The sequence below is a fragment of the Dendronephthya gigantea genome, unplaced genomic scaffold, assembly GCF_004324835.1.
Source record: "Dendronephthya gigantea isolate DGI-Jeju-01 unplaced genomic scaffold, DenGig_1.0 000036F, whole genome shotgun sequence".
In the NCBI taxonomy this organism is placed as follows: Eukaryota; Metazoa; Cnidaria; class Anthozoa; order Malacalcyonacea; family Nephtheidae; genus Dendronephthya; species Dendronephthya gigantea.
In genome coordinates this window covers 187,749-199,894 of record NW_021163046.1, presented here as the reverse complement: position 1 = coordinate 199,894, position 12,146 = coordinate 187,749, and the positions used below count along the sequence as shown (strand labels likewise).

The window sequence follows — 12,146 nt, the reverse complement described above, 5'->3', positions numbered from 1 at the left end:
TTTGAAAGTTATGTCAGAGCTATATAGTTCTTACAACTAATTTAAAAAACTTTCAAAGAGCTTTGACTATAGTTTCATAAAGAATTTCTAATTCGACAGCTCTCTGCATAAGCGTTGATTTAGATCCCGTTTATATACACGATGCCATTTTCATTTGATATTAAATTATGCCGTTTCGGCCTTGGCACCTTGCGTTTACACGATGCCGGCAAAAATTTAAACGGAAACGACACAAAATGAAACGTAGTCCTTATCGACGAAGTACGAAAACGGAATTCTTTTCGGTGCCATGTTTCAGTCTGGCAGCGATATTCTTGTTTAAAATCTTATTGGAGAGGAAATGCCACATGACGACCACTATACTAAGCGGAACATTTTCGAACCGCTGCAATTTGTGCACCTTTTCAAATTATGCTATATGCATATAGTCTTAATTATTGCTAAAATATATAAGCGCGGGGTCCCCTGGAAGCTAGTATGAAACCGAAAGTTATGCATATTTCAACCATCATTTATATTTCAACCTTGTTTTCAATTTGACCAACATACAGCAAATAATTAAAACAAACCTGCATGTGAACAATATAGTCTGATGCTTTTTTGGAATGTTCCTACCCCATGCAGTATAAGAACTCTGCTGAAGCTGGACGTCACGGGGTGCAATTAAAACCGATATAATTGAATCAAAATTGAGTCTCATTCTCTGCAGGTATTCGCAGATAAATTATATTGTATAAAGAGAATCAGGTTTCTAATTTTCATTCAAAACCTGCTTGATTCCGTTCTTGTGAGGTTGGCTCTGTTCTGGTATGTAAGTACTTCTTTTTACCTACATTTGTACTTTACATTTTTTCTGCAGGTACATGATACTAAATTATAAGGAATTTTTCTCAAATTTTGAGCTGCATGCGCATATCTGTCCTCAATCGAACTGATAAAGTTGATCAATATAACGTTTAAAATCTGTACCAATTCATTGTTAACTGTTAAAGTTGCACACTCAATTTTTCTTTTGGTATGTGAGAATATATCATATCTAGTATGTTTCTAATTCTTTATTTATAGAATTGCCTAAATTTTGTTTTCAAACTTTGGTCAGTCAACACAACGCTATGATACGCCTCTGTAAGTACAGTCCTTTCACGTTAGACAATATTGTGCAATTCCTTTTGACAATTTAATGCCAGAATTTCCTTGTAAATTTGAACATCAGTTGCAAGCGACTACGAATTATCTTTCAAAAAATAATATGCTGTACATATTCCCGAACAATTTCGCAAATGAAAATTTATTTTTTATAGAACGTCGTTCCGCTGTCTGCATGTATATCAGCTGCATTGTACTGACTATGCCGGTTCGCTGGTCAAAATATTGTTGGCCGTAAAATCGGACTTACAGAATAAAAGGTTTGTGTATTCAACATGCATTTACTTCCACGTCTTAAATAGTTTCAGTTGTTATCTAACAGTAACATAACTTTTGTATTAGCTAAAACCATAGCCTACCATGCATATCTGACTTAAACAGAGACGCGAACAACATTACGGGTATTCTGGTCCGCTTGAACTCAATTTTAGCAGTGTACCATACAGATTTTCCCGTTAGTTTTAGAAACACTATATACCATATAAATAATTACCTGCATGGGCAATATCTTCAAAAATATAGCTATAATATATGTTGGAATAGACTATAAACACAATTCGAAAGAATAGCGACATGTATACTATATTGTCCATATATAGTTAAACAGTGTTTTGATTTCAAATATACTCTTGAACTAGTCCGTATGTTATTAATGCTCATATATATAATACCGCGCGGCTGATATTGTTATGCACACTAGTTCATATTATGTGGAAGCAATGTTGATATTTAATAAGTGCTATAAAGTTCCTACAAATATCGAAATTTGACCATTGAAAAGTTGCATATCGCGGGGAAATGGTGAATCAGTGCAACTAGAGATAACAATACTTATATACTATAGGGTAACGAACAAGCCTTTATATTTATAACCCCTGTGTTCGATCCATCTTTAGTGCCTTTAACGCCAATACGACTTACGACAGTTACGTGTGTTAATTTAGCTATATATACCGTCGATTCTCATGCAACGAGCATAAACTGCAAAGGACAAGCAATTTGCTAGATGATAAGCATTTTCAAATTTAGCATGTTTTTTTAAAACCGTCACGTCTCACGGTTCAATTTATCAAACCCTTGTTTTCTTTCTATTTTGTACTTTTTAAACTTATTTCTATATATACTTAGTAAATAATCATGCACGCATCCTAAAATCTTAGTTACTGAAAGTTATGTATATGTATATAGTCTATATAGTTAATATGTATAGTTCCAAAAATCTTTGTACTGTGGCATGCACTTGACCAAAGCGTTTATACTATCATTTTGCGGAATGTTAACACATGCGGCATAAACCGCCCACATTTCCATTATAGTCCCCGCTTACGTATTTTACTTCAATATTCAGGTTGACTTTGCTTTGAAAGTGAAATTAGCGAGAAGACTTCTGATTTCTGGGGTTATTGGTAGCAGCTCTTATTTATTCGATATAATGACCAAGGGCGAGGTACGAATTAATTATATAACGAAAAAGTAAACGTTCAGTAAAATGTTCATTTCACTACCGACACATCGTGAGAATCAGGTATTTAAATGATTGAAAAATTAAAAAATTATGAGAAGAAAATATCCCTGTTTAATTAGGTAATTTAAAAAAACTTTGTCCATGCAATCTATGGTGTATGCAGCGCAGTAATAGAGCATTGATATTGTGGGGGGAAATTAAAAAGGGGTAATAAATACGTTTCATTTTTTTCAAAACTTCTATCCAGATAATTTTACAACTTCTCGGTTTTAATGACGCAAAAATTGCAAATGGTTATATAATACTTCATGAATTAAATCTATCATATGTTATTAAACAAAAATTCACATTTTACTGACTGGGAAAAGGGATATTCGATTGGACGGTTGAACCAGGGAAATTGTTTTTTCCATTGTAATGATGCTTTCACTATTCACGAGTATATAATAATCGGTACACTTGTTTTTATCTTTATTTAAAAGCAATAAGTTAAACAAATAATGAATATTTTGATTGGTGCAATGTAGTATGAATATTTTCACTCGACTTCGCCTCGATGAGTGATGGAATCATGGAACATTGCAACTTTCACCTCATGCAAATATCCAATTCCATAGGATAATTACAAAATCTCTTCTCGTGTAGAATATTTTCAGGCGAGCTGCAATAGCAATTTTTGCAATACTCCGGGCGAAATTCCATGACAACGGAGAAACAACAGGCATGGCTGATCAATCCAAAAATGGTAATGAAGTAGCTGATGAAATGGGGTCCGAATTTGACAGCAATGAGAATCAGTGTTCAAGAGAATGGAATGAAAAAATATTCTTGTTTTTTTTGGCTCTTCTCATAATGGTTGCCGTTGTTTTAACAATCATAACAGCAGGAATGGCTGCACCCACTATTCTTGGGGTGATGGCCGCATTGAAAGTCTTCAACCGTACATCGACAGAAAAAGACTGCTCTTTCCATTACAACTTTCCAGGTTTAATTTGCGCAGACGTAGAAGCAAGAGTAGTTGGTATGGCGGGTGAAGCAGATGATCTTACATTGACAATTGCTAAACCTTCTCTGGAACGGCAAATTATTACAAGAATCACCGTAACAGGTTTTCCGGGCTTTATCGCATCCCTTAATAGTAATCTAGACGCAATCCTTGCTAAAAAACAGAAAAATAATTGGAAACGATTTATTTTGCATGTTTTACTTGATGCATGGCTAAGAGGAATTGTCAGGTTACCTGGAAGACCTAAAGAAAGCATCAATCGAAACGTAGTTACTGTAGAAGAAGTACTGACAGCACTAAAAACAGTCCCTTCTGGCGCTGGTATTGAAGCGACAACGGAAATAGCAGTGAAAACATTTGCAGACTTTGTCGAGAAAAGTTATGATGACTACATGGAAAAAAAATCATTAATAAATCTTATAATAGATGGTGCCATGGAAGCTGCATCAGCAGTTCGTGTTAAAGTTGCAAAGGATGTCGATAACAATGAAAAGAACGGCACGACACAGGCAAGTGATAAAATCAACATGTTAAAATAATATAAAAAGATTAACTTTTTATTAACCGAGTGCGAGGTCTTTACCGAGAGATATCGGACCAAGGTCTCGCTGAGCTCCATTTCACCGGAAGTGACGCTTGTCATATAATATTGGAAACGAGTTATTATTACTTACTTACTTAAAAGCGATTAATTAATTAGCGAACAATTGGCCTTCACAAGAAAAATTTTATATGATGAGAGATCTTCCTAAACAAAGCAGCTAAAGCAGCACTTCTCTTCTAATTATAAGATAAATTTTCCTGACAAAGTCATTTGGTGACAAAGCCATAAGAAAAATTAATTTACATTTGGTAAATTCGCCATCAGAGTACATAAATAAATATATTTAACATATCGAGATTGCTCATTAACATTTTTCACGATTGTCCTTTACGATATAGCTTACAAATTCTCATCTTTCCATAGGGTGAACAATTGAAATCAATTGTTGTTGCAAACAAATCCACCCATGCGGTCACCTTGTTCATCCTCGCAAACTGGACTAAAAGTCATATTTTTTCGCTGAGTATAATTATAGAACGAGGTGATAGCTTCTTATTTCAAAAGGAAGAAGCATTTCGCTTTGAGCTCGGGGCTCGCCGTGATGGGAGAAAATTGGAGACATTTTTCCAGTCGAAAGAGTGGGAGAAAGATACAATCCTTCGAGTCAGTGGTCGTGATCAATTGGAAGTAGAACAAGAAGAGTTGCCGTCTATGGAAAAACAAATTTGCATTCGGCGTCAAAATATGAAAGAGGACGTTTCAGCGTCAGGAAACAAGAATCTGTACGAAATCCTTGCTCTAAATATGAAAGAAGTTCGTAAAAAGCCATTCGAAGAACAGCAGCATATCATAAAGAAAGCTTATCGTTCTCAATTGCGGCGTTGGCATCCTGACAAGAATCCTGAGAATGGTGACAATGCTATATGTCGAGAAATCATCTTCGCGTACGAGATTCTCAAAGATCCCGAAGCCCGAGCCGCGTACAATAACGTCGCAGATTATGACAGGGGATGGTTATCAAAGGCGCGATGGAGAGCTGTTTTCAATCCCGAATGTTACAGCGATGCGCAAAAGTCACAATATCGAAAGAGAATGGGATTGTTGTTTTTATCGGTCATTCTTACAGCAGGTGGCGTCGGGTTAACATTCCTAACTGTAGGAAGTGCCGCACCAGTTGTACTTGGAATAATAGCTGCATCAGGGGCTCTTATGGGAGGAGGGATTTCAAGTGGATTAAAGACAATAAATCGTGAATCAATAAAAAACGGCTGCCCGCTAAGAACGTACGTTTTAAGTTTTATCGTTGGTGCTGTTAGTGGAGCAGCCTTGACAACGGGAGTAGCTGGAGTGGCGGCGTTTATGGGTGGAGCTGCGAAGATTGTATTTAAGGTTGCTCAATCTTCTCTGGAAGACCAAATTTCTGTGAGGATTGCCACCTCAGCTTTTCGCTGCTTCATTAAAACCATAACTAGTAAACTAGACGCAATTATTGCAGGTGGACCAAAAATGACCTGGAAACAATTTATTTTACACGTCTTAACGGATGCCCTGCTCGGAGGGGTTGCTGGTGTACCAGGAGGGCTGACAGAAAACATGATACAAGACGTGGTTTCTGCCGAAGAAGCACTGGCAGCATTTGAAACTTTTTCGTCTCATGTTGGTGACGGCGTTGAGAAATTCACATCATTAGCAGCGGAAACGTTTTTTGAATATGTGAAGAAACATTACGATGACAACGGTGAAAGTACAGATATTTACGATGACAACGGTGAAAGTACAGATATTGCGATTCTAATGCAAAATGCGGGAAAGGAGGCTGCGAAAGAAGTCGCTAGAAGAGTCGAAAAGAAATCCAATGGCTCAGAAAACATGATACAAGACGTGGTTTCTGCTGAAGAAGCACTGGCAGCATTTGAAACTTTTTCGTCTGATGTTGGTGACGGGGTTGAGAAATTCACATCATTAGCAACGGAAACGTTTTTTGAATATGTGAAGAAACATTACGATGACAACGGTGAAAGTACAGATATTGCGATTCTAATGCAAAATGCGGGAAAGGAGGCTGCGAAAGAAGTCGCTAGAAGAGTCGAAAAGAAATCCAATGGCTCAGGAAAGACAACGGAGATGAATGGGAAATCTAACAAGAAGTCATTTGAAGAAGATGAAACGAACTCGAGTGGTGAAAACAATGACAGGAATGCAGCCACTGAAAGTATTGGTGTGAGAGAATTGGATAATCAAAAATGTAGTAAAAAAAATGGCAGCTCAAATGGATCAGAAAAAACAAACCAAGTAACTCAATCATTACCGGACGGCAAACACAAACTACAGTATATTTCTGATGGCGTTTGGTTTTCAAAGATGATTGTTGATTATGAAGAGAACGGTAAAAAGATACCTAAGGCCGAGGTTAAAGGTAGTGGAAGTTTGATTTGGATACCGAGCAATGCTACCAACATTGAAGTTGGATTTCAGGTCATGCGCGGGCCTGGTGTTTGGTGTGACGTAAAAAAGTATGACTTTTTGAACGACTGTTGGGTGAAACCAGCCCAGCCTCATATCTTCAAGTACAAGAAACCAGTGAGTTGCACGTACACTTTGGCTGGAAACTTGTACTGTGAGAAAGTGGTAAATATCACAAGGGATGAACTCGATGAAAAGTATGATAAAATTCCTGAATACAAGGACTTGATAGATGAAATAAATGATGAAACCACGGAACCCGGGAGACACATATTACAGTTTATTTGTGAAGGACTTTGGTTGGTTAGGATGCTCGTTGATTATGAAGAGAACGGTGTAGAAAAACATTATGAGGTTGAAGATAGTAAACAATCCATTGAAATACCAAACAGTGCCACCAACGTGAAAGTTCGTTTTCAGGCCACGCGCTTTCTTCCAGGAATTTGGTTTGATGTAAATAAGTACGACCGTTTCAAAGAAGTTTGGATAGAACCAACTCAGCCTCATATTTTCGAGTACGATCAACCGGTGAGTCGCACATACACTTTGGCTGGAAACGCGCTTGGCCATCTGGCTGTAATTAAGATGGCTGGAGACTGTGATGACGAAATATCTGATATTGACGATAAAACTGCGTGCACTGAGGAAAATGACAGCTTGAATGGGTCGGAAAAAACAAACCAAGTGAGACAATCAATATCGGATGGTAATAATGATGAAAAGAACGACGGGGCAGAGGCAAGTGATAAAGTTATTAAAAATCAACATGTTATAATTATAACACGTAACAAATAAGCGATTAAATAACTCGCGTACAATTTGCCTTCGGGAGTAAATTTTATACGGGGGAGGTGAAATATATCCGGTATACGGGTACGGGTAGCCTTATTTTGTTAACTGAATTCCCATCAGTGTTTCTCAAATTTTTCGAAGATTACCTCGACAATTCTTTTCCAGTAGACTTTAGCCTGTTGAGGCAAGCGTGATTTGTATGATGAAACGTGCAAACAACACGAAATTCAAATGAATAAGATATGGCTACCCGTATACCGGAACCGGGGTATCTTAAACTCTCCACTTATAAATGTTGCGGGGTAAGGGTGGGCGTAAAACCACCCAGAAACATTGGAATGTGCATGGCAAACTGACAGGCAAAGTGAGGAAAATTTTTATCGAAATGTATCTATATTCGGACTATTTTTGTTTAAATCAGTGATGCGTTTGGCAATATCTAATTACGCTTTACTTTTCAACAATAATGCATGCTCGTGCATCAACATTTTTATTATATTGGATATCATAACACTTCTCAATATAGGGCGGACATTTGAAGTCGATTCTGATTGCCAACAAGTCACCTCATGCGGTAACCTTGTACATCTTCCCAAGTTGGACTAAAAGACATTTTTTATTGGAAAGTTTCATTGTGGAGGGAGGTGAAAACTTCTTATTTCATAAAGAAACAGCTTTTCGATTCGAGCTCACAGCACGCCGTAAAAAAAAGAAAATTACTATTTGGGGTCCAATGATGTGGGAAAGAGATATGGTGCTTCGAGTTAGCGGCGATGATGGAATTAATTTGAGAAATGAGGATTTGCTGTTCAAAGACAAACAAATTTTTTTACGTCGAGAAAATATGGAAGAAGATGAAATAAATTATGAATCCACGGAACAATCAAATGAATCAATATCGGATGGTAATAATGTTGAAAAGAACGACGGGACAGAGGCAAGTGATAAAGTTATTAAAAATCAACATGTTATATCTATAACACGAAACAAATAAGCGATTAAATAACTCGCGTACAATTTGGCCTTCGGGAGTAAATTTTATACGGGGTATATAGTAGCTCTTCTTCTAAGATGGCTGATATCCCACCATGTTAATGTTACTTGATTATCGTTATATGGGGTATATATGGCATGTCATATAGACCTACGGTATTTATAGTGTTTTATAATTTACATATTATATATTTACATATTAACCTATCAACACAGGCAACGTGAGTTTTCTGAAATTTTTGTGGAATCATACAAATATTGTGTTGATTTTGCCTGATTTATGCCAAATCAAACTTAAATTAATTTGGCACAGTTCGCTATCATAAATATGTAATATATCAGTAAAATATAAGTATCCTTTATAGCTTACAAAATCTCATCTTTCCATATAGGGTGAACTCCCGATAGTAGCAACAAAAACGTTTGCTGACTATGTCGAGGAATTTGAAAGTACAGACATTACGATTTTAACTCAAAATGCGGCAAAGGAGGCTGCGAAAGAAGTCGCTAGAAGAGTCGCAAAGAAATGCAATGACTCGAAGATGACCAAAAAGCAGAACGAAGCAACTAATGGGTTTAATGAAGTAGCTAAGGATAAAGAAAAGACAGACACAATGAACTCAACTACTGGAGCTGCTGAAGAAAAAGAAACGAACTCGAGTGGTAGAAACAACGACAGGAATGAAAAAAAGACATGCAATGGTGGTATTGGTGTGAGAGAAATGGATACTCAGAAGCATAGTGATAGAAATGGTGACGACGAAGTATCCGATATTGACGATACTGACACCGAATGCACTGAGGAGGATACCAAGCTATAATTCAACCCAAGGCATTTTAAGTAATTATTTTAAGTTATCTATTGTATAAATTTGACCTTATAAAAGTTATAATGTATACACCTAAGAGTTTGTTTCCAGCAGGATAGTACATAGCTATAACTGGCTATATCTCAAAAACAAGACTGAAAGTATAGGTCTATGAATGCTTTTTTAATTACAACTTTTCCTACCCTATAATATTTTTCATAATTCGTATATCGCCAAAGGCATTGAGTATAACAATGATTAAAAAATTTACACTTACATAACTGCAGCTATATTAAGGACTTTTGCAAACATAGAATTAGATGTATCTATAATTCATGCACAGATAACTAAAATTGGCTTAGGAATACGTTTAGGAATTAAAAGATTGCCACCATAATAAGAGCAAAATATACTTGTCCAAAATTTTAGCCACTATTTTTGCGCCAAATGTGAAGAATTATGAAAAAACATTTTGCCTGCATGTCAGACAAGTGGCATAGCGTAAAATCGAGTTTTACGGCGCAGATCAATCTCGTTCCCCGAGCCCGCGATTCCTCTGTCGAGAAAACAAAGGCTCTGGGATAATCCAAACCGGAAGCCAGAAATTCTCGTTTCCGGCAGTTTGTAACGGTTTATTGTATTTCAAAATCCAAACGGAATCAGAATAATTTCCGATTTCGATTATCCCAGAGCCTTTGCTTTTTCGCCAGAGAAATCGCGGGCTCGGGGAACGAGATTGGGCGCAGATGTGACACGAAAACAGCCACTTGTGTTATAGGAACCCAGTTTTAATTTCTGTTACCCACGGCTCTGATTCTGCTTACCAAAGGGAGTCTATTATCTATGTGTAACTGTTGCAACTTGCAACCTGTGCATTGAAAACGGGCTGCCCGATGGTTAAGGGAAAAACCGACAGCGACGGGTTTGCGAAGTAAATAATTTATTCATTTTGCTCTTATATTGTTCTTTGACTGTGATTGCATTGTTGACAAGAATGATGCTTTTGCATTCATTGGCTTACATGCAGTTCTAAGATAAAAAGAAATACTCTTTATGTTGAAAATATTTATCATCATGAGCTACGAGATGAGGCAATAAAGAGATTTGATGAGCGTTTAGCAGAGTAAATCAAAAACTGCGAACTAAGATTGTTTATATAACGAACGAGAATAAGAATACTGAGGTTCTACTGCTTTTCATTATATGACGACTTCGAGCGGAGATGATGCAGTTTGATGACTAAAATGTTCTTGAGGATTCAAACCGTTGAAATCACTAAATTGAATATAAGCATTCCCCATAGTCCTGAGTCTGGTACATAGGAACGTAAATTTAAACAAGTCTAATAGAGATGTTTCACTTTTTCATCGTGTATAATGTTACTACCATATTCGACGCCCATCATTATATTTTTGTCTCTCCAAACAATGCCAAATTGCACCAGCTGCATGTGGTCTGTGTGGCTTTTTGAGAAAAGGTAATTAGCTTCTCTACAGGCATATGTTAATAAAATATTGTTACTCGTTACTCAAAGAGACAACCCGAATCTGGTGTTAAGAGGTCGTCAGCACAGTCCCTTTAACATCTGTAAGTACGAAGTACATTATTAGATATTTTGATTTAAATATGTGATTGATTTGAAGTAAACGATACTTTGCGAAAGACTTTTATTTAACAAATCAGTAAACTTTCTTATACAGCAACATATAATATATCGCAATTATGTATGGCGTAATTTGATTACCACGAATACCACTGTCTATATCTCCATCTTACCATACAACTGCTACTAATTGCTACTAATCTGTATACCCTGCACGATTTTATTCAAATCCTGTTTTATTCAAGAAATTGTATTTTGTCGAACGGACATGTACATCTTCATGCCTGAGCGATGTGTTTACAGACACTTTTCTATCTTTTCCACGGCAAGTAAACATTATTTTGTTAACTTAAAGTATCTTCTGCCAGGAAAGGTTTAGGATATAATCAAATGCAATGCTTCTTTGTTGGTCTTGGACCAAATTTCGTCGTCACGACGCAGCAAATATATCTTGATAAGGATCTGGTTTTAATGTGACATGATTAATTGGGTAAGTCATTATTAGTCTTCATATGCTACATGCAATAAAATATGCAAAATAAACAAGTTCATATAGAGAAATTTTCATAAAGAAACCTAACAGACGTAAAAAAAACTGCGAAGATTATTTTATGTGCCGGCGAAACTGCATGTATGGTATTTATAACTTCGCAATATAACATGAGCAGTTTCACTTTCGGTTCATTTTGACATTGACATTGAATGTTATTATGGCATCCTGCAGGGCAGTTTTAATGCAATTAAAATTTGCACAAAAATGCAGGTGTAATTATTATCAGTGCACCACGCAAAAGACCACCAACAGGCAACAGATTATCACAAACGTTAAATTCCTTCTAGTAATCAGCACTCACGAATTTGATGTCTATAAATATATCCTGTTTTCATTAGCTGCAGAAACGATCGATCATTAATACTCTTCTTTGTTGTTCTCCAACGCTTTACGTATTTTTTATGTGTAGATTTGCCGCTGGAAGATAAAGCAACAAAACAAGTGAAAAGGCTTTTGATCAGTTTGAGGATATTAAAGATTTTGCTTAATTTTATATCATGGCCGAGGTATGAATTGTTGAGAAGGTTTAGCGTAGATTTATATGTAGGCCTATATACACTAGTTTTGACCACTGTTTAAGTGCATTTAGAGGCACGATGGAAGTGTATACGTAAAATGTTTTGAATCAAGAATCAATAAGCAAGCGTATAGATGCATGTCATACGGTCACGGTCGAACGTGTTGTTTTGTCTTTGCTGAATATGCTTCATATCATATACTTAAACTTAAACCACATTAAACTTAGGCTATTTAAACATTTCTTGATGTTTTG

The 12,146-nt window shown here is 36.4% G+C and overlaps 1 protein-coding gene across 5 annotated transcripts; it reads left to right on the top strand.

Annotated features, from left to right (window-relative positions):
• Positions 1 to 777: 777 nt before the first annotated feature.
• On the top strand, positions 778 to 11,875 carry LOC114526006. 5 transcript variants are annotated; one of them, XM_028547486.1, is made up of 11 exons: positions 778 to 807; positions 1,066 to 1,125; positions 1,302 to 1,406; positions 2,495 to 2,593; positions 3,257 to 4,126; positions 4,585 to 5,911; positions 5,942 to 7,362; positions 7,943 to 8,353; positions 8,802 to 10,805; positions 11,190 to 11,311; positions 11,784 to 11,875. In XM_028547486.1, exons 4-9 carry the CDS (start codon positions 2,579 to 2,581, stop codon positions 9,228 to 9,230), a joined length of 4,473 nt encoding a protein of 1,490 aa, XP_028403287.1. In that variant the 5' UTR covers positions 778 to 807; positions 1,066 to 1,125; positions 1,302 to 1,406; positions 2,495 to 2,578; the 3' UTR covers positions 9,231 to 10,805; positions 11,190 to 11,311; positions 11,784 to 11,875. The 5 variants fall into 5 exon arrangements, with proteins under 5 accessions (XP_028403287.1, XP_028403286.1, XP_028403283.1 ...); XM_028547485.1 differs by having other exon boundaries at positions 4,585 to 7,362; positions 11,195 to 11,311; XM_028547482.1 differs by having other exon boundaries at positions 4,585 to 7,362.
• Positions 11,876 to 12,146: the final 271 nt, after the last annotated feature.

Coding starts and splice junctions, on each gene's coding strand:
- LOC114526006 (XM_028547485.1), top strand. Junction 4,127..4,584: donor AAAAGAACGGCACGACACAG/GCAAGTGATAAA, acceptor ATCTTTCCATAG/GGTGAACAATTGAAATCAAT. Junction 8,354..8,801: donor AAAAGAACGACGGGACAGAG/GCAAGTGATAAA, acceptor CTTTCCATATAG/GGTGAACTCCCGATAGTAGC.